The following is a 27,998-nucleotide window of genomic DNA, read 5'->3' as shown; positions in this document are numbered from 1 at the left end:
ACAGTATCTGCATCTATGAGACAAACATGGTTCTTTTGCATAGAGCTTTTTGGGCCCCTGTTCGTTTACAAAAATTAGATAGCTCTAAGTCTAATAGATGTTAGCACTGTCATCTTGAGGCTGGGACATTAGATCACCTTTTATTCTATTGTCCATTTATATTATTATTTTGGAAATCAATTTGGCCTCAAATAAATAGGATGTTAAATAATCCGGAGGCCTTGACATATGATACTATTTTATTTGGCATGGCAATGAGAGCAAAGAGTCAAATTTCGTCAAATAATAACAAACTTTTATTTATATTGACTGGAGTAGCCATTCAACAGATTACATATAATTGGAAAAATTATGACAGATTAAATTACAACTTTTGGTGGAATTCTGTATGTCATATATATAAAATGGAGCGTACAATAGCAACACAGAGAGGATATTTTGATAAGTTTCAGAAAATATGGGGATCATTAACAGATTTTTGCAATGAGTAATAACATTTTCCCAAAGTAAGATATTTGGCACGAGGGGTTGTGGGTGGGTAATATTTATTAATACTATAATGTATATGAATGTGTTAATAATTTTGATATATTGTAGATAGAATTTCTGTAGAGGGACGGAGGGGATGGGAGGGTTTTCTATCCTAATATTAATTCTTTAGATATTAGATGTAGTATATAATATTCAAGATATTATAGAACATAGGTACTGATTGACTGAAATGTTATATTTAAAGTGTTATATGAAAGTTAATCAAGTGTATATATACAAATTCGAATGATTTCATCTGATACACTTGTAATATGTAAAAATGAATAAAGAATTTAAAAAAAGCAATCATTTTAAATCAGATTGAACTCTGGATGACTGCTTTTAAATTAAAACTAAATACAGAAAAACTAAATTTTGCGAATCGCTGTTTCTTTTCTTTCAGTTTAAAAAACAAAACCAAAGACTTTATTTTTTTCTTTGTTCGACTGGCAAGGCAGGCTGCTTGGCTGCAGCCTGCGGGCTTCGACTTCGCTGCGTCCATTTTTCCTCCTATGTCCCGACCAGCAACAGGCTTCATGAAGTATAGCTAGTGGCAGCGTGCGATTTCACTCACAGACCCACACCATTGGTGGTCAAGTGCCTCAGGCCTGACCATAATCCTAAGTTGTGCAAGCTCTGTGCTACTCTTCAACCAAAGGCCCTTAAGTGTTGTCGGATTTTAGTGGAGAAACTGTTCGGGATGGACTCTTCAGTCACATCTTTGACCTCAAGCACGGCCTCGGTCCCATCTTCTACCGAGGGTCCTCCTGCTTCCACCACTCCAACCTCGAGCCTCATCAGACCTGCCTCGTTTGGGATGTCTCTGACCTCAAGTAAACCTGCTGTGTCTTCCCCTGAGCTTCCCTCAGGTCAGATACCTAAGCAGAAGGTTCCGGTGGTGGTCCCAAGCTTTCCAAGACTTCTAAGTCGAAGCACATCTCCACTGCCACTTTGGAGCCTATAGCCGCAGCACGTGGTCCGGTTTCAAGACGTGGATCCATCTTTGCCGGCTTCCCTCCAGACCATGTTAGAGCAGCAGTTTGTCCAGTTACTGACCAAGTTTGGGCTGATGCTGTCTTCTCTAATCCAGCCTGGGCAATCAGCAGTTTCCCGTGAGGTCGATCCTCTACCTATGCCTCAAGCTGAAACTTTACACTCTATGCAAGGAGCAGATCCTTTGCGAGTGTCTGGTCTGGCATCTATGCAAGGAGCAGATCCTTTGAAAGTGTCTGGGATCTATGCAAGGTCTGGCATCTATGCAAGGAGTAGATTCTTTGCGAGTGCCTCGACAGGAATCCTCACACTCCATTCAAGGAGCAGAGTCTTTGAGAGTGTTTCGAGATTCCTCCATCAAACCTCCTGAGTTTTGATCTACTGCTTCTAGCTATATAAATTCATCTGTAGAATTGCCTACTTCCACCTCTAGGGCGAAGTCTCCTCGATCCGCGATACCTGCTTCCACACACCACTTTCGTCATCGATCGAGGCCTTCATCGAGGCATCCATCCAGGCATAGGTCTTCTTCCAAAGAGCACCTTCTTCATCTAGGCCTCATTCCAGACTACCAACTCCTCGATCGAGGTCTCCGCATCCAGACCTCGAGGACTCAGCTGCTTCCATCGCCTCATCCAAGTCTCCATATTCCTTTGATGGTCATTTCTCCGGAGAGGCTTCGCCTCCGATCCAGGCCGCCTCTGGGTCATCGAGTCCCTCTCGAGGCAAGGCCTTGGTGAATCAGCTGTCTTTTTTTCTGCTTTTCTTCGACAGATGGCTGATGACTGGAACTTCATTTAGATGCTGGCTCTAAATACTCTAAGGCAGCGATGGCGAACCTATGGCACGCGTGCCAGCTGTGGCACGCGAAGGCCTTGCAGCTGGCACGCGGGAAGGTCCGCAATAGAGAGCTGCACGGGAACGGGGCTGGATGTACTAAGTCGCGCGGCTTTTCTCCCTACCTGCTCTGCTTGCAGCACAGAGCCGAACGGAAGTCTTCCCGACGTCAGCGCTGACGTCGGAGGGAGGGAGGGCTGACGTCGGGAAGACTTACGTTCGGCTCTGTACTGCAGGCAGGGTAGGTAAGGAGGAGTAGCCTCGCGGCTACCAAGGGAGGGGGGCGGTCCGCCCTGCCCCGTGTGCAGCACAGCCGGCCAGGTCCCCTTACTTTTGTGGCGCTAACCCGACCGACAGGGCCGCCATCAGTCCTGCATTCAGGGGCCCGGAGCTGACAGGAGGCCCGGGCTCCCCAGTGTTCTCCCCAGCGCTTTTCAGCCGGGCGCAACGCCCAGCAAATTTAGATGCCCGCCCGGCTGTCATCTGCCAAATCCTGCTGCCGCCACTGCTTAATGCGCAGCCTGAAGAGCCGCCGAAAAACCCGCCGGACTTTAAACAAAAAAAAAACCCCAGCAAGCGACTCGAACCCGGCTTCCCTCCGAAACCGGAAGTTACGTGGGGGGGGGGGGGGTAGAGAAGAGAAGCCGGCACAGACCATTAGAGCCCCGGAGCATGCAGGAGATAGGCCAGCCACGGAGGGAAGCTTACTTGCTCTTGCTTACTTCGGGCCTTTCTCGCTGCCGGGTCCTGCCTACTTTCTGTTTCCGTGAAGGCAGGACCCAGCAACGAGAAAGGCCCGAAGTAAGCAAGAGCAGCAAGTTGTAAACTTCCCTCTGTCGCTGCCCTTTGGGAGATAGGTCAGCGACCAAGGGAAACTTGCAACTTGCCTTTGTCTGTAGCGAATCTGCCGGGTGTGTGAGACGGGGGGGGGGGGGGGGGTAATGGGAGGAGTAATGCTACTGCACCCAATTAGGGGGGAGAAGGAAGGGAAATGCTGCTTCTGTTGTACCCAATTGGGGGGGGGGATAAGAGAAATGCTGATGATACTGCTGTACTCAGTGGGGGGAGGGGGAACAGAAATACTGCTGTACCCAATTGGGGAGAGAGAGGGAAGGAGGGAGAAGGAAGATCAGGAAAAGGAAGAAAGAGATGCAAAGACCATGGGATGGAGGGAAAGGAGATACCACACCATGGAGTGGAAGAGAGAGATGTCAGGGCATATGGGGGGGGAAGCAGGGCCAGATTAAAGGATAGGCCCTGTAGGCACAGGCCTAGGGCCCGAAATAGTCAGGGGGGCCTGCCAGTGCTGTGCTTTGGGGCCTCACCCTTGCTGGATTCGCTGGCAGTAGCAGCAGCCTCATCATCATCCCGGGCGAACCCCAACCCGATCCGACCCTCCTATCTCTCCCTCCTTCCCTCATCAGTGACGTGCCAGAGGGAATCACGGCAGGAGAAAGTCCTGAAGCAGCCTGCTTAGAGTAGAGCAGTGCTGTTTAGAGTCTTGTGATGGGAGGGAGGGAGAGTTAGGAGGGTCGTGGGGGGGAGAGTAGCAGTCTGCCCCGGGTGTTCGACCTGGCGTCATGAACTTCTTCGGCTAGCATCAGCATTTACAATTCACTGCTGTTGCCAGCTTCAGGCCTTCCTCTCCGCCGGATCCTGCCTACTTCTGTTTCCATGAAGGCAGGACCCGACAGAGAAGAAGGCTCGAAGCTGGCAACAGCAGCAAATTGTGAATGCTGCTGCCTGAAGAAGTTCATGACGCCAGGTCATGGGTGACAGAAGGAGGAAAGGGAGCAGAGGGGGAAAGACTTGCTGCACCCAACTGGAGGGAGAAAGAAGATGAGGGAGGGAATGGAATGAGATGCCAGGGATTGGAGGGAAGGGAGGGAAGGAGGAAGAGATGCCAGGGCATGGAGGGAAGGATGAAAGTATGCCAGACCAAGGGAAAAGGAAGGGGGAAAGGAAGGAGGAGAAGACAGAGCATGGAGGGGGAGGGAGAGATGGAAGAAAAGGAAAGGAGTGAGATGCTAGAGAATCGGGGAAGGGAAGATACCAGACTATGGGGTGCGAAGGAAAGAAAGGAGAAGAGAGAGATGCCAGAGCATAGGGGACGGGATGGTGACAGAGAGAGAAAAATGGAGAGGTGGCAGAGCTGAAATCAATCATGTACAAAGGAGAAGAGAAGGGGCACAGGATAGACAGTTTATTGAAGGAGCATAAAAAGAGGGAAGATGCCATATGGAATGGGGAGAGGGCAGACAGTGGATGGAAGGGGCTGATGCTGTATGGAATTCAGAGCGGACAGATGCTGGCTAGAAAGAAGAGTGAAGACAAGATGATTAAAGCAAAAACGACAAAAGGTAGAAAAAATTGTTTTGTTGCTTTACGTAGAATCAAGTAGTATTGTATCTATTGATTAAAGTTTATAAATAGGAAATAGAAATAAGGCAGTTTTTTGGGGACTAAACCCCTTTCCTCAGGTAAGGACAGGATACCATAACAGCAGGGGTGCCCAAATGGTCGAGTGCAATCGACCAGTAGATCGCAAAGGCAATGTGAGTCGATCGCATTGCCTTGGCAATCTTTTTCTTCCTGCCTCCCTGAGCCAGGGCAGGCGCGTAGAAGCGCCGGACTCACAAGACTTCACATCCGACGTCAATTCTGACGTCAGAGAGGAAGTTCTGGGCCAGCCAATTGCTGCCTGGCTGGCTTGGAACTTCCTCTCCGTCGTTAGAATTGACATCAGAGGTGAAGTCTTGTGAGTCCGGCGCTTGTACATTCCTGGCCTGGCTCATGGAAGCAGGGAGAAATCGGCATGGTGGCTTAGGGGGTAGGGAAAGAATCGGGGAAGAGGAGAAATTGGCGCGATGGCTTGGGGGGGGGCGGGGGGAGAGAGAAAGAAAGAGACAGAAAGAAAAGGGGAGGGGCAGAAAGAAAAAATATTGGATTTATAGTCAGAAGAAGGAAGTGCAAACAGACTCATGAAATCACCAGACAAAAAGATAGGAAAAATGATTTTATTTATGTGATCAAAATGTGTCTGTTTAGAGAATTTATATCTGCAATAGCGGTTTTTAGCGCAGGGAGCCTATGAGCATCGAGAGCAGCACAGGGCATTCAGTGCATCTCCCTGCTCTAAAAACTGCTATTGCGATTTAGTAAAAAGGGAGGGGGTATATTTGTCTATTTTTGTATAGTTGTTCCTGAAGTGGCATTGCATAGAATCGTCTGACTTGACCTCTTTGAAAACCCACGGAATATAAATGATAATTAACATTTTCTCTGCATACAGTGTGCTTTGTGGTTTTTTTTTTTAAATTTTATTGTTGGTAGATCATTTTGACTTGGTCATTTTAAAAGTAGCTCGCAAGCCCAAAAAGTGTGGGCACCCCTGCTGTAGAAGCAAGGGCAAAGTGGAAATGTCCAATCAAGATGGTGCACAAAAACAGTGTCTTTCAACTCATCTGATAAATCCAATGGTCTTTATTAATCCAAAACTAAATCGTACATCCAAAGCAACTCAATGACTCAACATGATCACGTTTCGGCCATCCGGCCTGCATCAGGAGTCTTAGAAGTCTTTGGGTAGCAAGTAGTCTTTAAATGGCAAATGGTCAAAAGTGAAACAATCATACCATTGCTCCAAGTCTGTAAATGCTGCAAAACCACACAACCTCATGTTCTTTACAGATTTTACTAACCACTTTAATGTACTAAACAAAAAATTACAAGGCATGGGAAAAACAGCAGAAAGCATGTTTAGTGACATCAAAGCTTTTGAGAGAAAATTGCATGTTTTTGAAAAAGACCTTGAGAGTGGACAGCTAAAATATTTTCCCAACCTAAAAATACATTTGGATAATTCTACAACATTTGTGGACAGTCATAAAAAACACCAGGAAATCCACAAAGCATATTCCACCATTGTAGCCGAATCAAAGGAGAATTTTAGTAAAATATTTTCTCAGTTCCGTAAGATGGAGACAACCCTTTCATTTATAACTTCCCCAGAAAAGTCCACATTTGAAGATCTTGATCTTTCCTGCTTACAGTGGTTGGATATTCAAAATTTGGAAATGGAGCTACTGGAATTTCAAGAAAGCTCTATCTGGAAAAGTAAATTCAATGACCTGCGTGCGGCTCTTGAACGTATTGAGTGTGAAAGGGTGACAAATGAAATCACTGTTAGCAGTTCTGAAAATGAAATCCTAAAAGCGTGGAATTCTCTGCCAGACAATTTTAAGTCCATGAAAGCACTTGGGATTGCTCTTCTTACTTTGTTTGGGTCATTCTATGCTTGTGAGCAGCTGTTTTCGGCTTTGAATCATATAAAATCTGATGCTAGAAACAGATTAACGGATGACATGAGTGCTGCATGTGTTGCTCTGAAATTAACGCACTATGAGCCAAGGATTGACAAGTTATCAGCATGCATGCAACAACAAAAATCACATTAATTTTTTTCAGAGCATGCTCAATGCATATGTTTACATGAAGCAGTGTTTTCAGTTTTCAGTTAAGACACTTTCTAAGTTATTTAAATATTATTTAAAGATGTTATTTAAAAAAAGGGACTTTACATGGCCCTGTTGTATTCCAATCTGGAATTTCCAATAAAAACGGTTGGTTTAATTGAAAGCTCTTTTGTTTTCTTTACATCATATTATTAGAAATGTAATGATTTAACTATTTTCTAATTTGATTGTAAATTTTACAAAAAAACATGTATAGACTCTTTGGGAATACACACCGAGTCTTGACACAGTTAACAGTTTTAAGAAGTTTATCTTTTTTTTTTTTACTCAGGATACATTTGACATGTTATGTGAATAATACATTTAAAATATATTGTGTAACTGAATCAAATTCTTCCTAAATTCATTAAATTGAATGAAATCATTAAAACATTATAAATTGCCAATAAATTGAAATGAAAACCAAAGGATTGTGAATCAAATTGATTCTCTGACAATACAAAGATTCCAACCTTTAAAAATGATGTTACATAGTTCAGGCAACTTTATAAAGAGTTTTTAGATACTAAAATCTTGTTATTAAGGTTTAATTGATGTGCTGGCACTTTGAGGAAATTCTTTGGTTTTGTGTGGCAGTTTGGGCACTCGGGCTCAAAAAGGTTAGCCATCACTGCTCTAAGGAGTACCTCGATGTCATGAATTTCCCTCAACCTCCTGCAAAGTCACTTAAGCTTCCTCTTCACAAGCTTTTGTCTCAGACTTTCACATGCTGCCTGGAGACTCCTTATACCATTCCTGCTGTTCCAGGAAAATTGGACTCCAGGTATAGAACTCTACATTGTAAAGGATTTGAGAATTTGCAGTTGTCTCATCAATCCCTTCTTGTGGAGTCCTCTTTAAAGAGATCCTGCTGGAAGGGAGGGGAAAACTATGGACAAGTTTGGACGTCGTCTTTATCAGAATGCTATGATGTCCTTAATTATAATTTTAACTTTGTTACTTATCTCAAGTTCCTCATTGACCTACTTCCAAAGTTTCTCAATTTCCTGGATACACAGAAGCACTTCAAATTCCAAGAAGTTATTGCTACTCTGTCACAACTCAGATTGCATCTTCTTCAATCCTCTTATGATGCCTTTGAATTGTCAGCCAGGGCAACTGCTTTCTCTATAGCAATACGCCGCTTGTCCTGGCTTCGTGCTATTGAAATGGACCCTAATTTTCAGGACCGCCTGGCTAACATCCCTTGTGCAGGCAATGACCTCTTTGATGAATCCATAGAGGCAGCCACCAAGAAATCGAACATGAAAAATCTTTTGCTTCCATTGTCAGACCAAAGCCTAAGCCAGCTCCTTTGAAACCTTCACGCCCTCCTCCAATTTTCCAGAGGCGTTATACTCAGAGGGCGGTGCCTTACAATCGAGCACCTCCCAAAAAACAGAAGCAACAAATCTCTGCCTTCTGCTGCACCTAAGGCTGTTCAGCCTTTTTGACTGTTTAAAGCAGAGCATAACTCGTTCTGTCTCTGTCCACTCTTCCTCCACAGGAGGTCGTCTCCATCATTTTTATCACCGATGGGAGACAATTACATCCGATTTCTGGGTGCTGTCAATCATCAGGGAAGGATACTCTCTTCATTTCACTCAGGTTCCACCAGAGTTTCCTCCAAGAGAGTATCCTTCCAATCCATCCCAGACCGCCCTTCTTCAGGAAGCTCAAGTTCTGCTTCGTCTCTGTGCCATCAAACCAGTTCCTTATCTGCCGTCTATTTCTATGTTTCTTTGATACAGCAGAAACAGGGGATTTTACTCCCGTTACTTCCTAGTTCTGAAGAAGACGGGCAATCTGCGACTCATTCTGGATCTCGGGGCTCTCAACAAATTTTTAGTCAAAGAAAAATTTTGCATGTTGTCCCTGGCATCCCTTTACCCCTTTCTAGATCAGAACGACTGGTTATGTTCTCTGGATCTCAAGGAGGCATATACTCATATTCCCATTCATCCGGCCTCCCGTCAGTATCTCAGATTTAGGGTGGGGAATCTGCATTACCAATACAGAGTGCTACCCTTTGGCCTGGCTTTATCTCCTATAGTATTCACCAAGTGCCTGGTGGTAGTAGCAGCATCTCTAAGGAACCATGGTCTTCAGGTGTTCCCCTACCTAGACAACTGGCTCATCAAGGATTCCACATCTCGGGGTGTTATTGTAGTGACCCAACGGACTATGTGATTCCTACAAAGCTTGAGATTCAAAATCAACTTTCCCAAATCCCAAGTTCAGCCCTCTCAGAAACTACAGTTAATCGGAGCTGTTCTGGACACTATCGAACTCAGAGCATTCCTTACGCAACAACGTCTGGAAGCTCTCCTTTAGCTCTGTCATGCAGTGTCTTCCCGCTCTTCAATCTTAGTGAGACACATGATGGTCCTACTAGGTCACATGGACTCCACAGTACACGTGACTCCTTATACCAGACTTCACCTCAGAATTCCTCAGTGGACCCTGGCATCTCAGTGGATGCAGGCTTGCAGCCCACTCTCTCAACACATTGCAGTTTCTCCTTCGTTGAGACAGTCTCTCTGCTGGTTGGTGCTATCTTCCAATCTCTCCAGAGGCTTGCTGTTTCAAACGCCCCCTCATCAAAAGGTCCTCACAACAGATTCCTCAACCTACGCTTGGGGGGCTCATCTCGATGGTCTCCATACTCAAGACCACTGGACCAGTACGGATCGTCAGTGTCGCATCAATCTGTTGGAACTCACAGCGATCTTCAATGCTCTCAAAGCTTTTCAACATCTCCACGACCAGGTAGTCCTCATTCGGACAGACAATCAAGTCGCCTTGTAGTATGTCAACAAACAGGGGGGGGACGGGATCTCCCTCCCTTTGTCAAGAAGATCTGAAGGTTTGGGACTCGGCAATCCTCCAACACCTTCCTCAAAGCTGTCTACATCCAAGGGGCTTAAAACTGTTTAGCGGACAAATTGAGTTGTCTTCTGCATCCTCACGAATGGACACTCAATTCTCGCCTCTTCATCACATTTTTTCACAGTGGGGAACACCTCAGATAGATCTCTTTGCAGCTCCCCACAACCACAAACTGCCTCAGTTCTGCTCCAGGATATATTCTCCTAAGAACATAAGAAATGCCTCCACTGGGTCAGACCCGAGGTCCATCGTGCCCAGCAGTCCGCTCACGCGGCAGCCCAACAGGTCCAGGACCTGTGCAGTAATCTTCTATCTATACCCCTCTATCCCCATTTCCAGTAGGAATTTGTCCAATCCTTTCTTGAACCCCAGTACCATACTCTGCCCTATTACGTCCTCTGGAAGCGCATTCCAGGTGTCCACCAGACGTTGGGTAAAGAAGAACTTCCTAGCATTTGTTTTGAATCTGTCTCCTATCAACTTTTCCGAATGCCCTCTTGTTCTTTTATTATTAGAAAGTTTGAAGAATCTGTCCCTCTTTACTCTCTCTATGCCCTTCATGATCCTCTAAGTCTCCTCTTCTCCAGGGAAAAGAGACCCAGCTTCTCCAATCTCTCAGAATATGGCAGGTTTTCTATACCTTTTATCAGACGTGTCGCTCTCCTCTGAACCCTCTCGACTAACGCCATATCCTTCCTAAGGTATGGCGACCAATATTGGACGCAGTACTCCAAATGCGGGCGCACCATCGCCCGATACAACGGCAGGATAACTTCTTTCGTTCTGGCTGTAATACCCTTTTTGATTATACCAAGCATTCTATTCGCTCTCTTAGCGGCCGCGGCACACTGTGCCGACGGCTTCATTGTCATGTCCACCATTACCCCCAAGTCTCTTTCCTGGGTACTCTTATTCAATAACATCCCTCCCATTGTATAGTTGTACCTCGAGTTTCTGCTCCCCACATGTAATACTTTACATTTCTCAATGTTGAACTTCATCTGCCATTTCGCCGCCCATTCTTCTAGTTTGTTCAAGTCCCTTTGCAATTCTTCGCAGTCCTCTGTAGTCCGAGCTCCATTAAATAGTTTGGTGTCGTCCGCAAATTTTATTAATTCGCACTTCGTCCCTGTTTCTAGATCATTTATGAAGATATTAAATAGCAGCGGCCCGAGCACCAAGCCCTGCGGGACACCACTCGTGACCCTCCTCCAGTCGGAGTAGTGACCCTTCACTCCTACCCTTTGTTTTCTACCCTCCAGCCAGTTTCTGATCCATCTATGTATGTCTCCTTCAACCCCATGGTTCTTCAGTTTCCAGAGTAGACGTTCATGGGGCACCTTGTCAAAGGCTTTTTGGAAATCTAGATATATGATGTCTATGGGGTCTCCTTTGTCCATCCGTTTGTTGATCCCTTCGAAGAAGTGCAATAAGTTCGTTAGGCACAATCTTCCCTTGCAGAAACCATGCTGGCTGGTTATCAGTAGTTCATGTTTTTCAAAATGTTGATCGATGTTTTCTTTTATCAGTGCTTCTGCCATTTTCCCCGGAACCGAAGTCAGGCTCACCGGCCTGTAGTTTCCCGGGTCACCTCTTGATCCCTTTTTAAAGATGGGCGTAACGTTGGCTATCTTCCGGGATCTCACCTGTTTTCAGGAATAAGTTGCAAATTTGCTGCAGTAGTTCCGCTATCTCCTCCTTTAATTCCTTCAGAACCCTTGGATGTATGCCATCCGAATGTATGCCATCCTCATCGCAGATGCTTTCCTACTGGAATGGACAAATCTTTTTCTATATGCATTCCCTCCATTCTCTCTCATTCTCAAGACTTGTCAAGTTGAATGATCATGCCACCATGATTCTGATAGCTCCTCGGTGGCCGAGACAACCTTGGTACTCCCTTCTACTTCAACTCAGCAGCAGGGAGCCATACCTTCTACTTGTTTTTCCATCTCTGCTTACACAGAACTGCTCCTCAACTTTTTGTCTCCTTCGATCCAAACAAGTAGGGACATCCAATCTCTAAGCGTACCATCTCCAACTGGATGGCTGCTTGTATTTCTTTCTGCTATGCCCAGGCTGGATTACAACTACAGAGTCGAGTCACAGCCCACAAAGTCAGAGCCATGGCAGCTTCAGTGGTTTTCCTCAGATCCACACCTATTGAGGAAATCTGCAAAGCTGCTACCTGGTCCTCAGTTCATATCTTCACTTCTCACTATTGTCTGGATGTTTTTTCCAGAAGGGATGGCCATTTTGGCCACAGAGTATTACAAAATTTATTCTCCTAAGTTGCCAACGCTCCTACCATCCCATTCTGGTTAGCTTGGAGGTCACCCATATGTGAGAATAGGCTGCCTGCTTGTCCTGGGATAAAGCACAGTTACTTACCGTAACAGTTGTTATCCAGGGATAGCAGGCAGCTATTCTCACAACCCACCCACCTCCCCTTGTTTGGTTCTCTGCTAGCTATCTGAACTGAGGAGACTTGCCCTGCGCTGAGTGGGAAGGCACTCGCGCATACGCGGTGTGGCTGACTCAAAACTTCTACGTTTCTACAAGCAAGTCTGCATGCAAGGCTGTCCGCATTCGGGCTCTGTGGATGACCTCACCCATATGTGAGAATAGCTGCCTGCTGTCCCTTGGTAAACAACTGTTATGGTAAGTAACTGTGCTATACTTAGGTGCTTACAAGAAAATTCTTTAAAAAATTGAGACTGGTTCAGAATACTGCTGTTCGCCTCATTTTTGGTTTTAAAAAAATGGGAGCATATTACTCCTTTTTATCAAAAACTCCATTGGTTGCCGATGGAGTCTAGAGTTCTGTTCAAGTTTTCATGCATTTGTTATAAAGCAGTGTTTGATATGTTACCAGATTATCTTGCTCCTCACTTTTCCTTGAGTTACTCTAACAACAGTATATGTAGAGTGCATTTGTTTACATATCCCTCCTTAAAATCTTGTCGTTAAAGAGGTTCCTTGAGAGAACCTTCTCATTTCAGGCCACTAAACTAAATACATGGTTTGGAAAAATTGTTAGAGGCTTCTTATTTTGATTTTAGAAAACTGTTAGACACAACTATTCGATAGGATATCTTAATGCATCCTGTTAATTTTTAACATGTTTTTTTCTCTTTTTAATTAGATGTATTTTAAATTTTCCCAACTTTGGATAAGCAGGACTTGGACAGGGCACAGATCTGCAGCTGCTCTTGGGCACTGACCATTGGTCTGCCAGTTTCCTGCTGACTTTCTAAATATCTAAAATTTTAACCCTTTCCTCCCAAGGGTGTAAAACCTGTTCAGGGCAGTTTACACTAAATTCATACCAGTGACACGGAACAGCTACCTGCGGATAACCATGGGTTGGGGACACAGCCTGCGGCAACGGGGACAAACTGTGTTCCCATGTTATTATGACTAGCCTTAAACAGGTTATTCCAACTAGATGGAAAATCTGTAAAACACAAGTATCAATAGGTAAAAACTTAACACATCTTAGACAACTGGGAACTGAATTCAGTGATTAAAGAGAACTGCAGAAGCTGTTTTTGGATTTAAATTAAGGCAAAATTAGGTTTTTATCTGCTAATTTTCTTTCTTTTAGACTCTCCAGACCGGTTTAGCTTCACTGATCAGTAATAGCTCATTTGACCAGCAGGTAGACACTGAGGCCAAATTTTGGTTGTAGTACCTAATAGCTATAGCTCCCTCTATGAAACCAGTCTGCCAAATAGCCAAGTAGACCTAAATGGTGCTAATATTTAATAGTAACAACACTCCGAAGAGGAGTAACAAACTAAACACATAGGAATCCTTTTGGAAAGTGCATAGAACAAGCTCCTGCAGTAAAAATGTCTCCACAGCTGTTCTTTGATCTCCCCGGCTCTAGAAAAATACTAGAACCCGAAGAACAGGCAAAATATTCTCGTGAAAAAACAGAAAGAACCACAGACAGATAGAAAAGGTGGGGTGCTATACAAGTCTGGAGAGTCTAAAAGAAAATTAGCAGATAATTTTATAGCACATCTCCAGACCAGTATAGCTTCACTGATGGGACGTACCAAAGCAGTACCCATCATGGTTGGTACCCCTGGAGGGCTGCCATCAGAACACACTCACTGAATACTACGGCCTTACAGATATCCATTGGAGGCACCAAAGAAGACTCGGCCCAAGAAGCTGCCTGACCCTGAGTGGAATGAGCCTTGAAGTTACAAAACAAGCTTTTTCTGAAGAAGATACGCCGAAGCGATTGTCTCCTGATCCAGTGCGCAATGGTAGCCTTGGAAGCACCCCTCTTATGAGGACCTGCCAAGAGGACAAAAAATGATTTGACTTCAAGAACTCTTGGGTCCACTGAACATAGAGTGAAGGACCCTAAGGACATCCAGCTTGCACAACTGCCTCTGTTCCGAAGAACCCTCCCACTACCCAAAACCGGGAGGACCATGAACTGGTTGACATGAAAAGGCGAGACCACCTTTGGCAGAAAGGAAGGAACAGGCTGCAGCACAACCCGCTTCCTAGAAAACTCCAGGAAGGGAGGCCTACAAGAGAGAGCCTGCAACTCACTCATCTTGCAGAATTAATGGCCAACAGGAACAATTCCTTGAGAGTTAGATCCTTTAACAAGCAGGAACCAGGGGTTCAAAAGGGGAGGGTGCACAAGCACGGACTTGACTAGATGGAGATCCAAGCTGAAATCAAATGCCGAATAGGAGACCGAATCAATTTGGCCACCAGCAAAAAAGCAAACTACGTCTGGGAAAGAAGTTAAACGCTTACCATGCAGCAAACTGCAAAACACAGACAAAGCCAAAAGCTGAAGTTGGAGAGAAGACCAGGCCTGGCCCCTATCTAGACCATCAGGCAAAGTGTGAAAGGAAAACACTCCTCCCCAGTGCAGCACATCATGCTTCAAAAATTATGCCAAACACGCACATAAGCCCAAGAAGTAGAAAGCCTCCAAGACCCCAAGAGAGTGGAAATCACTATATCTGAATAACCTTTCCTACCTAGGCGTTCCCTCTCAAGAGCCATAAGACAAAAAGGACCTGGATCAAACACTGGAATGGGGCTCTGAGCAGAAGATCGGGCGAGAGTCGTAGTGGAAGAGGATCTACCAACAGAAGACGAACCAGATCTATGTACCATGGGTGCCTGGGCCAGTCTGGAGCCACCAGGATCACATGGCCGGGGTGCTGAGCAATGTGAAGAACTACTCTGCCCACCATCAGCCACGAAGGAAACATACAGGAGACCCGCCGTCGGCCAGGGCTGCACCAGAGCATCCAACTCCTTGGTCTGAACATCCCTGCACTGACTGAAGAACTGAGGCACTTTGGTGTTGACATTTGTGGCCATCAGGTCCAGGACTAGCTGACCCCAAGCCTGTACAATCAACTCAAAGGTTGCGGGACTGAGACACCACTCTCTGGGATCTAGCATATGATGACTGAGGAAGTCCGCCTGGATATTGTCCACCCCTGCGGTGTGGGAAGCCAAGATATCCAGAAGATGACTCTCCCCACCTCATGAGCAGAGCTGCCTTCTGCGCCACCAGACTCCTGGTTCTACCCTGACAATTAACATATGCCACTGCTGTGGCATAGTCCAAGAGAACCTGAACAGACTTGCCCGTCAACTTCTGGAATGCTAACAATGCCAACTGGGTAGCTCTGGTCTCCAGAACATTGATCGACCAAGAAACCTCCTCCTGAGATCAGCGTCCCTGAGCTGAGCACCCAAGACACTGAGCTCCCCAATCGAGGAGCCCCCCAAAAGGACTGCATGCATTGAAAGAAATGGCCCTGGGGCGGTATCTGCCCTGGGTGATATCTGCGGAAATCTCATACACTCCCCGAGCAATGCCACCCCACACAGGCGTGTTGGCATGGTCCTCAGGAAGATGAGGCACCTTAGAGTCCATCAAGGTCTGGACCAACTTGTCCAAATCCTCGCCAAACAAAAAAGGCCCCTGAAGGAAATTTTGTCAGCTTAGCCTTAGATGCTGCATCCGCTGACCAAGCCCAAAGCCACAAGGTACGACGTACAGCCACCTTAAACGCCATGGACTTAGCCAATGCTCGCAACAGGTCATACAGAGCATCAGAGAGATAAGCAGCACCCATCTCAATTTTGGCTACTTCCTGATCCACCAAGGACCAGTCAATTACAAAGCACAGAAGGATCCCTTCGGACTGGCTCTGTCTCAGGATTTTTTTTCAGAACAGACTCCACTGGCTCTCTAAGCTATTTTTTCCTGGTATTGGTAGGAAGGCTTATAGCTGAGGCACCTCTACAAAAATATGGGAAGTGGAGGAAATGGGTGGAGGGACTCAACTCGTAACTTGTCATGAGTGACACCTCCGAGGTCGGGTGGGCCTCCAAACAGGGTTCCCCCAGGCTCAGTTCGGCACAAGAACGGGGACAAGGAGTGCTAAACAAATTCCAACAGGCCTAATTAAGGGGAGACTGGCACAGCTCACCTTCACCTGCTGAGAGACTGAGCAAAGACTGGTGTGATAGAGGGAGCTCAGTCTCCACCTGCTGGACAAAGTGAGCTATTATCCATCAGTGAAGCTATACCTGTCTGGAGAGATGCTAAATAACTACTGTTAAATGACATTTGTGTCTTGTCTGCCTCTGATGTAGCAACAAGAGTCTTGTCTGATTAGACTTTTACCACCTGCAATGTCCCATCATATACTATACCCAGTTGCTCAAGCATCTTACTGTTACTGCAACAGATTCATCCATTGTTGCTGGCATTAAGAAGCATTTACAACATTTAAGAGACGCTTATTCTTTTCATTCACTACACAGTATCGGTTCTCATCTACACCCATGTCTAAAAGACAATCCAATTTTCTTCCCAGATATAAAAATACAGCCCACCAAATCTTTGGGGAAGGTTGTACCAAAACTAGATTGAAATAAAGGTTCTAATTGTTTCCAAGTTTATTTTAAACTTTCTATCCCACCTTAGGGAAAACCTTCAAGGCAGCTTACAGAAAAAACATTTAATACAAGACATCACAAAACATAATTCCCCCCCCCCAAAAAAAAAAATAATATTAAAAAAAAAAAAAAATTTCTGTCCTTCAAGATCCACCCAGCAATATATTTTATACCTGAGAATAGGCATCAGCAAAAAGATAAGTCTAAGTTTTCTTAACTTATCAACTTAAATTATTTTTTAATAATAATTTATTTTTATATACCGCCACACCCGAGAGTTCTGGGCGTTTCTCAACAATTAAGGATAGTACAAACAGTGCATTTCATTTAAAGTTCGACAAGTTATATGCATACAATAGGGAGAAATACATACAAAATAAAAGGATACTGGCAATTTAAAAGTGGAGTAGAAAATAATAAAAAATGTTAAGAACCCAATCTATTAAATAATTGAGTTTTATCTGTTTTATTGACAGTGGTAATGGATTCCAATGTTTAGGTCCATTTACTGCAAAAATTGCATCTCTGACATGTTCATGTGCGATGAAATTATTAGTAATTGCTTATTTGAAGATCGCAAGTTCCTAACTGCTATGTATGTATGGAGCCATTTTCCAAACTTCTTTCCTCTTTATCAATTCACCAAATCAGCTCATATATAAGTTCCACAAGTGATAAAGAACCAGTATTATAGTGAGCTTAACTATGCATACGTCAATGCTTAGGTATCCAGGGATTTTCAGACAGCCACCCAAGTAGCATAACTCATGGTGGTAAGATCCTCATTAATCCCAACCTAGCATTTATGATGTTTTAACAATTTTTTTCTTTTTACTTATTTCATCTATGTAATGTACTTTATGTATATAAAGCCAACTTAGTTTTTATATATATGATTTCTGCCCCTTAGCCGACACGTTTCGCTATCACTTCATCAGGGCGGGGAAATCTACGAAACATATGAAAGACCATTTAAAAACTTAGCATTCCCTCCCAATTTCAATATAATAACAGGGGAAGCGCTCCAATTCTAACTACATACCTTGATTCATAATGCTTGCATGCTTCAATATAGACTCGGGGCCAATCACAGGTAAAGAACTCAAAGGGCTAAAAGCAAACCCAGGTATACATACTCAAAGGAAGGAGCCCAACTTCAGAATAAAAGAGCCAAAACCCGGACTGGACTCAGGCTACATCCAAAAGAGGAAACTTATTTTCTTATTTTAAAAATTTACTTGAGCCATCCAGTCCAATGTTTCATTTAACCATGAGCTTTATGTTCCAGCAGCGTTTGATTTTTCCACATACCAGTTTTTCCACGTATTCATCATCTTCAAGTATTCATCATCTTAGGGATTCCTGAAGAAGACATCTTGTCGAAACGTGGACCGTGTTGGGTCCTGCGCCACTAGCCAATTAGGTCCTTTTGATTTGTATGTGGATTTATATTCTTTATGTGGATTGTTTATTTGGAACTTGGATTTTTATGTGTATTTGGAACTTTCATTAAAGTCCATTTCAGGATCATTGTCTCTCCACAGTGCTTTTTTGGTTTCTCTTGGACTTTCTTCTCTGTGGATTCCTTGGGGTCAATTCTCTTTGGTTTGTCCAGACCACACAGAACAGATTACAACAAATTTTATTTTATTTTTTTTAATTTCTTTATTCATTTTTAAACTTACATCAAGTGTACAGTAAATATCAACCAAATATAATACATCACTTGAAAAATTTTCAATATCATACACCAAGAAGATTTAACCCCCACCTCCCTCCCAAATTCATATACAACTAATATATACCACATGAAAATAATATCTTACGACAATCATCTATATATTCTTAATGGAAAAACAAGAAATCCCCCCCCCCCTCAAATCCACATGTGTATTAAGATTGGGAAAAGTGTAACTTATTCATTACTTTAATTTAATTTAATAAAGGTCCCCACACATCCTTAAATTTATTATAATAACTAAATAAAGGTTGCATTACAGGTACTATGGCAGAATCATTAACTATTGTTTTGCCGAAGCCAAATAAAGATCCTACTTTGGTTTCAAATTACAGGCCTATTTCTTTAATTAATGTTGATGGGAAATTATTGGCTAAACTTTTGGCTTTATGTTTGGCTAAGGCTCTTCCTTACATTATTGGTATGCATCAAACGGGTTTTGTTGCTCAGAGGCACTCTTCTAACAATACTAGATTAGCTTTTAACATGTTAGATCTAACAAAGGAATTAAATGATCCGGCCTTCTCTGTGTCCTTGGATGCAGAGAAGGCTTTTGATCGGGTAGATTACAACAAATTGAAATACAATTTTATTTTGACATTTAAAAAAAAAAAAAGGTAATATTTAGAAATAAAACAAAGGAAATAAGGTAATACTGTACCTTTTTTATTGGACACTCAAATGTATTATATGATTTAGCTTTCAAAGGTAACCCCTTCAGAAAAGTGGGCTAACACTGCCACATATCATTTCACTTATAAAACATACAGTTCATATTACAAGGTACAAGTAATACAAATATGATATTTAAATTTCAGAAAAGCATAGAACTAAGGGCTCCTTTTACAAAGGTGTGCTAGGGTTTTTAGCGCATGCACAAAATTACCGAAAATCTGCCGCCTCCTAAAAAGGAGATGGTAGTGGCTAGCTCGTTCGGGAATTTAATGCGCGCGTAAAGGCCCTAGCGCATCTTTGTAAAAAGAGCCCTAAGTGTTAAAACTTAATAGTACACTATCCAATTGACTAATTGTAGAGTTTTACCCTAAATTACATCTATTAATGCTTTATTTTATTTTTTTTTTGCCTCTTTATCCTTTTTAGGTAAAGTTCAGTGATGACGATCTAGAAGTTCCTGATGCAGAAGAAAATGGCATTGTGGGAGAAAACTCTGCTGCTAGGGGTGATGCAAACTTCTCCAGCAGGAATAGTGAAGATCAAGGTATCAACACAAAATCAAGTCTGAGAAAGGCTCGGAAACCTGAGAACAGTTCTGTAGAAGACAAGGTGAAGACTGCAGAGAATATCCAGAACAGCGTTGCATCTGATGATAGTTTAACTGTCCCTAGAAGGCGCCAGAAGAGCACTAAAAAAGCATCTGGTAGTAGTATTCGGAAAGAAAAGCTAGTGAAGTCATCAAAGTGTACCCGTGGGAAGACAAATCTGCTAAATGAAGATGTAGAGCTTCTAAGAACCATTGAGGAAGGGGGAGAAGATCTGGAGATGAGTTTTGAGGTTTTGCGGGGATCAGATGAAGAAATAGTGACAAGTAAGTTTTTTCCCTTGCAAGAAAAGGTAATTTGTGGATCTCTTGTAAGGGAGACAGAATAGGGATGGATAATGAACCTTCACAGATGAGTCAAATTGTAGTTTATTGTGAAAACATCGCGTGTAATCTCAGAAGACATGACAAGGCACTGTATTTTGGTGGAATACCGCCTGCCTCAGATCATAAAATCTGTAATATGTAATTGTGGAACTCTACTGAGACTGTAGTGTTATGATTCAGTTTGGTCTGAACAGGTTCTTAGCTTCCAGCACTCTGATTTGGATTTCAGCTTGAAGCTGGTATTAATAGTTTCTTTAAGCAACACCAGATGGTCTGTCTTCAGACCAAATTGAAGCATAACACTATAGATTCAGAATTTCATCACTATTTATTACAGATTTTATGATCCCTGCCAAACAGTACTGTTCTGTTTTCTGAAAATATACTGTAAATTGGGTCTTATGAGATTGCACACGGTGCTTTCATAATAAACTACAATTTCTGACTTCATCTGTGAAAGTTCATTGCCCATCCCTACTCCATCTGTTTTTGTTGTTGTTTTTTTCGTGTGTGTAGGGATTATTCTCCTGGTTTCTTTTGTTGTAAGACCAAAACAAAGAAAGGCAAATGAAATGTGCAAACCAGCAGCACAAATTTTATTGTGCAAGTTAAAGCACTTGCTTTTCTTTGTTTTGGCCACCTTATTAAAAGAAGTCTTCTCTTCTTTTCTTTGGTTTCTCTTGTTTGTAGGCCTGTTTTCAGGCCAGGAGTGTTGATTTTCTGCTCAACATTTATTTGACTTTCCTGGACCACTGAGTCCTTTGACCTCGCATCAGCTTTGCTCCTCTCCATATCCAAGGCTCCAAGCGGCTTTAAGCAGTGCACCCAATGTAATTGGACTATTTTGGCAATGACCCACACAACTGGTGTGTACAGTGCCTGGGTCTAGAACACCATGATATTTCCTACACCCTCTGTTCCAAACTTCAGAAAAGGTTGCTAAAAGCCAGACAAATCCAATACAAAAACATTTTTGGGACACCAGGAACATCGACTCTCTGCTAATTCCAATGCCGACGCTTGTTGACCACCTTCAAAATAGACACCGAGAGCATTGATGCCTCAAACGACTACTTTGTCTCCTTTGCCTTCGGGAGGGGGGGAGCTCATAAAAAGGCTAAGAAGCACAAACATCCTTCTCCCTCTAAGTACATCTCTTGAGTTGTCTAAAGAGCCTACACCATTGACGTATTCAAAGCATAGATACACAGGCTAGGTTGCCATCTATACAATTGGTGTCTCCTCAGAGGTGTGCTGCAACATCGAGGTCACAAAAGCCTCTACACCAAGAGCAGTCTGTGCCCTCCAAAGTGACTATAACATTGGTACTTGCACCGTCTTTACAAGATCAGATAAAAGAACTGGTGCAAAGATTTGGCTGTGATGCTGGTCATACATGGTGCAGGTACCAGCTTCCACAGATTCCACATCATCCCAGTCTGAACAACGGCCACAGTGACCATCAAGGACTCAGTCTCAAACTCCGCTTCGTTGACGCTCAACATCAAGAGGACGTTTGTCTTCTAGAGCAGTGATTCCCAACCCTGTCCTGGAGGAACACCAGGCCAATCGGGTTTTCAGGCTAGCCCTAATGAATATGCATGAGAGAGATTTGCATATGATGGAAGTGATAGGCATGCAAATTTGCTTCATGCATATTCATTAGGGCTAGCCTGAAAACCCAATTGGCCTGGTGTTCCTCCAGGACAGGGTTGGGAACCACTGTTCTAGAGAGCATGCATACTTATTCAGGACACTCATCTGCTTGATGTTGAACCTTCAGAGAACAGTCCCCATCGATACAATTGACGTTCCCCATGACATTCTTTTCTGAGCTTACCTCAATCACCTCAAAAGTCCTTTACATTCACCATCTCTAAGGCATGACATCGAGGGGTATGACTCCAACCTGTCACAGCACTCTTCTTTGGAGTATCCAGAACTGTCTACAGAAGTCGTATGGAATGCCATTGGATCCATCTCCTCCACCACCACCCATCTCGCAGGTCTCCACCTGAAAGTTTGTCTTTTACAACTTTCATCAGGTAGGTGGACCATTAAAATGGAGTCCGAAGCAGAACTAAGAGTGGAGTTGATGGATGCATGGATTACAAACGGTGGCCAAAAGACTGTTTAAAACTGCCCTTTCATAATTTAATGAAAGAAGCAATGTTTAAGAACTTTAAAACACCACTTCCAATCCCAGCAGCACCTCATAAATTAGACAGAGTACAGCCCTGTCCAGGGTTTGTGGACCTCAACTGCAACATCAGTACTGCTGGTAGAATCTGCGCTAAAGAAAATTAACTCCATCCAGAACCTAGGCCAGTAACCCACCTGGATGAGAGGGTAGAACTCTGGACAAATTTGATCATAGAATTTTCCAAAGTTCTATGCTGTGTAGTAGAATTCTCAGCTATAACTTTTAAATGACATTCTATTTGAAGTCTCTGGTTCAGAAACTCTCATGAACCATACATACCTAAAGAACATTTTGAGTCTTTTTAACATATCACCGATCTCCTTAAAAGGCGTAATTTAAGGCATGCTCAGTCTTTGATGCATTTGATGTCACATCAAGAACATCAGCAGTATCTATAGCCATGAGAAGATGAGCATAGCTTTGGTCTGACCTGAATGCCAATGTACAAGAATGTTTGGCCAATATTTCATGTCTGGGAGAGGACCCTGAGGGTTGAATAATCTCCTGTGATTAATGACAATTAGACTTAAGTATATAATGGGTAACAGGAAATGGAAAGTTTAGAGGAAATTGATCCTATAGCCGTTGAACTAAGAAATGATCCTGGTTTGAATATTTCATCTTTTAAATGCTGCTGTTATGAATGTTTTGAAGATTATTGAGGTATTTTGATGTATATTTATTAATGTGTGTGTGTGTAGTGGTTGAGTAATTAGTGGGATTATTTATTGATTATGTGAAACTTTAATATTCATCTGTTGTAGAATATTATCTGTTGTAGAATGATATTAGTGGAGCCTTGACCATCTTAAGCTCCTGAAGATGCCGATTTGGCAAAACACTGAACTGTGTCAATCTGTGCAATTTGCCACATTCAGATGAATATAATATTCAGATGAAATAGCTACATGGATCATATGATATATTTGGAGTTATGGAATCTATATAACATCAATTGATTTGAAGATAAGGACAGTTGCTGTTCATTTTTATCCCTTTTGGATGAGGGATGCAGATGAACTTTTTGCAATGATCTACCTACATAAGGAGGGTTCTGCAATATGTGTTGTGTGAATGATTTGTTATATTGTGTGTTTATTTATTGAGAATATGTATATTTATTAAGAATGATACATACTGATACGAGTATTATGATATGAGAATAAAATATATTTAATTAGGAGAAATCATAGTTCCTTTGTTTGAGATTATATACAAAATTAAGAGGGATAAAGACACTACGGTCACCTTATCCTCAGAATCTTCCAAATCTCAAACATCTAAGAGGTTTTATACACTTAGACATTCCTCTTATTACAGCAAGAGAAGATACATTCAACTATCTACATCCTCTAGAATACAAACACAAAGATGTCCCAGTCTCTCCCTCACACTTAACCTATAGGAGGCCATATCACTCACTTTTATAAATGATGGATCCTTATAACAACCGATCTTTGGGTTCTATAAATAGTGAGACAGGGTTATGCCCTCTGATTCCAGAATAAAACTTCAAATCATCCAAGATAATCAATTTTCAACTACCAACAGAAGACCCTCCAACAGGAGCTCTCAGATCTTCTTCTGCTCAATGCATTAGAACAAGTTCCCTTGCAGGAGAAGGGTCAATGGTTCTATTCAAATGCTTTTTGATACCAAAAAAGACCAGAGGACTCAATCCAGTTCTAGACCTCTGTGCTCTTGACAAATATTTAGTGTAGGAAAATTTTGAATGGTTTGTCTGGGAACGGTTGGCTTTGTTCTCTAGACTTCAAAGAAGCCTACACACACATTCCCAGTCCACAGGAAATATCTTCACTTTCAAGTAGGAATACACCACTTCCATTTGGACTGGCTTTGGCACTCAAAGAGTATTCACAGAATGCTTAGTTGTGGCTGCAGTGCTCTTGTGGCTTTCATGTTTTCCTTCTCTGGATAACTGGTTGATCAAGGCCCTGACACCTCAAGCTGCTCAACTGGCCATGAATTCCACTGAACATTTTCTAGAAATTCTCAGCTTTGCAGTCAATTGTGAAAAATCTCACTTGCAGGTTCTAGAGTTCATTGGGGCACTTATGGACATGACTGTTGTCCAAAGAGGTGGCTGCTTCCATGCTCTGCTGGGGAGGTTCACGTGGACAGCAAAGGCAGTTAGAGACCCACGAAAAAACTCTCTACATCAATCTTCTCGAGCTCCAAGCAATCTGAAATCTATGCACGTTCCTGGATCACCTCTTCAATCAAGTAGTACTCATTCAAACAGACCAAGTAGCCATGTACTACGTGAACAAACAAGGCAGCACAGGGTCTTGCCTGCTTTGCCAGAAAGCGATACAAATTTGTTCCTGGGCGATACCTCAAAACATATTATATTGCTTATCTCTAGCAAGGGTTCTCCATAGACTCCTGCTGGAGGGCTAATGTTGGAGCTCTGTCATGGCCTGAGGGGACTATGGAACAGCTGCTACATGAGAACTCTGCATACTAAGCCTGTCGATGCAACTGAATATCACATGTGCCTGATTAATCCTGTTGATGCAAACCCAGTAAGCAGGTAAGCAACTCCTTTTTCACTCATGCTGTAGTCATGAAGGGCTCAATCATATCTGGTGTTGGGTGCACCAAATCTTGAATCTGCATTCTTCAGCCACAAAAGGCAGGAAACCCATACTGGAATATCAAGAGTTAAGTGAAGCCTAGTAGTGCATTGCAGGCTTTGCTCTGTGCCTAGTTATGGATGTGTGAATGGTTGTAGTCTATTGCCCAGTTGTAGTACTGATGGTAATGCAGTGATTAGAATACAACTACAACCTTAGGTCCCTTCTGCTGTCATCCTCTTGGTGCAAGTCTTTTGACTGCCCCAAGCACAAATTAGGGTTAGATATTTGTGCAGAACTTTTCATGTAGTACTATCATACAGTGCTGTAGAACTGTACCTGGAATATCCTTGTTGGATATTGCTTCCGATTCCCATGATTCACAAGTTTTTGGTATATGAATATGCTGCTGAATTTCTATTGCTCATAACTAGATGTGCTGCCTTTTTTTGTTTAAACAGGTAGCAAGACAAAAGCAAGAGTGGATGGGGAATGTGAAGTTCTGAGACGAGACTCTGGCTTAGAGCTAGAGAACTGGACCCTGGGACCTGTGAATAAAGGGAATGACACAAATGCTCTCAACATGCAGCCTCTCTCTTCTGCCCTGGAGTCTGTCTGTAAGTGACCTTTCAAATTGCTAGATATTTGTTACTTCTCTCCATCGGCTTCAATTCTGTCCTAAGATAGCTTTGTTTGTTTTTTTAAGTTCCCTTAGCAAAATGTGTAAATTAGAACAGCTCTATCCTAAGCTTGAAAAGGTCCTATATATCAATGCTTTATTTTGTGTAATATAAAACAAGGAAGAAAACTTTGTGTGCATCTAAGACTTTGGAACTTTGACCTTTATGGGATCAGTCATTTTTAATGGAGTAGATGCAGGATCATGCTTTTGCCTTTCCTCAGTAGCTGTCTCAAACATCACAAAGTTTGGACCTGATGGTGAACACTTGCAAAAATTAGCATACCCCTAGAAAGACTGAATCACTTCTCTGCTTTTGGCTGTGGGTTGAAGAGCACTAATACATGAGGGGTGCAACGTTTAGGTAATTGGGGGAGATAAATATTTGTTTAAATAGCAATGTGATAGGTTTGGTTATTATGGTGATGGACCAATGTCAGAGATCATGTATTGGCTTTCTTTACTGTTCTAATAGTAACACAACAGCTCTCGCTGCACATGGTGCTTGGGATCTGGCACCTTGGAGGATTGCTGTTGCCATGTCAGACCAGCAGATCTGTATGATGGATCATTGTCACAAACACACAATTTGGGGTTTTTTTCACACTCCAGTTCCAGCACTTGAGGGTGGAGGCTTCGGATATCGCTAGCAGTGCTACTGATTCTCCTTGGACTTCAGGCCAGAGCTGAATCAGATTGGTCAAGGAGTTTATGCTACTCTGCTGTCAAATGGAGATGGACCTGATTTTGTCACCCCGTGTAAGGTCATGGGCAATCCTACAGCTGATGGTAGACTAGAGGACCTATGCAGGCTGGTCAACTTAGGGATCAGAGTCCCTTCAAAAGGTGCAACAAATGGGCTTGGACTCGGTTAACACTGGGCTTGTGACCTTAGGAGTGAAAATCCTGATGGTATCAGTTTCTCCCCATTCCATTGTATTGACCTTTCCTACTATTGAGGAGCATCCAGAATGCCTTGGAAGTCAGAAGGCAGTTAATAAAGTTGAGGAAAATAGAACAGAAGGAGCAGCAAGCCTAGCAAGACTCTGCCTGGAGTAAGGAAGCTTGCAAAGCCTATGGTGAATGGACGATGAGTGCCAGTGGTAGCACCAAGCCAAACAAGTAATGATGCAGGAAATTTTAGCTATACTTGTGAGGAGGAGGAATGAGCTTGGGCAATAGTCTAGGAAGACCCTGGACAATCAAGAGAACCTTGAAGAAATGGTCCAAGTAGCATCTCATTAAATGTGCTCAGCTTGGGAAATGCTGCCATTTCAAAACACACTCTGGTGGTGTGGCAGGCTTTTGCCTCTTCTCCTTATGGACTTAGGAAAAAGGGGTATTATCCTAGGACAAGCTGGCAGCATATTCTCACATATGAGTGACGCCATCCATGGAGCCAGAACAGATAGTGTAAAAGTGTGCTGTCACTTTAAAAGACTGAAAAGTCTTGAGACCACATGTATTTTGCATGCGCCAGTGCCTTCCCACCCAAGGTTTGTTCATGGAACCATCACTTCTCAGTTTCCCGTGGTGTTTAGGTGTGGTTTTTTTCCAGTGAATCATTCTTTTCTAGTTTCAGTGACTTCCCTTTCACATTTTTCCTTTAGTTTCTTCATTTTTTTCCCTTCATTTCGGTAATTTTTTAAAAAGATTTTTACAGTGTTTCTTTTTGGGCTTTCGGGCTTATCTTGGCTTATTTTCAGGTCAGGAGCATCAAGCTTTTTTCTGTTCCATATCTACTTGACTTCCCTAAACCATCTTTTTCTTTATCTGAATAAGGCTCGGAAGAATACAGAGCTTTATAAAAATTTAAGAATTGCTTTAAAATAGGTCCAATTTGAGAATGAGTATCATCTTTTTCATCTTTTATTGTAATAATTTTTGACCTCCTTTTCTTTGAGATAATTTGCCAATAATCTTCCCGCCCTTATTTGAGCTTCCATAATACATGGTCTGTCGAGAAAATAAATCTTTCCTTACAAATTGTGAAGATATCTCATTATATTTACATTTTACTTTTAAAAGAGCCTGTAGAGTGGTTCCCGTTTTTCAATCAATTTTGACTCCAAAATCTTAATTTCCTGTTCCAAATTAGAAAATAATTTTTTAAGCTGCTTCCTAACATATGCTGAATATGAAATAATTTGACCTCTCATGGTAGCCTTAAAAACATCCCATAAGGTTTCCACTGAGATTTCTTTTGAAGTATTAATTTGAAAAAATTCATTCATATTTAACTGAAATTCTTCAAGAAAATTTGAATCCGCTAGCAATGTATTATCGAATCTCCATAAAGATCTGCCATCATCCTGCTTAGCAAGTTTAAATTCAATCCACATACCCCCATGATCAGACAAAATAATTGAATCTATGGAGGCTTGTGTAACTTGCTGACTTGAAATGAAAATATCTATTCTTGAAAAGGATTTATCCCAAGACAAGCAG

The 27,998-nt window shown here is 42.7% G+C and overlaps 1 protein-coding gene across 3 annotated transcripts in view; it reads left to right on the top strand.

Moving 5' to 3' along the window:
* The window catches only part of ESPL1 (extra spindle pole bodies like 1, separase), a 370,011-nt gene that overhangs the window by 197,667 nt on the left and 144,346 nt on the right, over positions 1–27,998 (top strand). For all 3 annotated transcript variants that reach the window (XM_033938043.1, XM_033938045.1, XM_033938044.1), the window contains exons 19-20: positions 19,567–20,011; positions 25,333–25,488. In XM_033938043.1, coding sequence (XP_033793934.1) covers positions 19,567–20,011; positions 25,333–25,488 — 601 coding nt within the window. The remainder of the gene's footprint in view (positions 1–19,566; positions 20,012–25,332; positions 25,489–27,998) is intronic.

Source organism: Geotrypetes seraphini, chromosome 3 (assembly GCF_902459505.1).
Source record: "Geotrypetes seraphini chromosome 3, aGeoSer1.1, whole genome shotgun sequence".
NCBI classification, from domain to species: Eukaryota; Metazoa; Chordata; class Amphibia; order Gymnophiona; family Dermophiidae; genus Geotrypetes; species Geotrypetes seraphini.
This window is presented reverse-complemented; position numbering and strand designations above follow the sequence as displayed.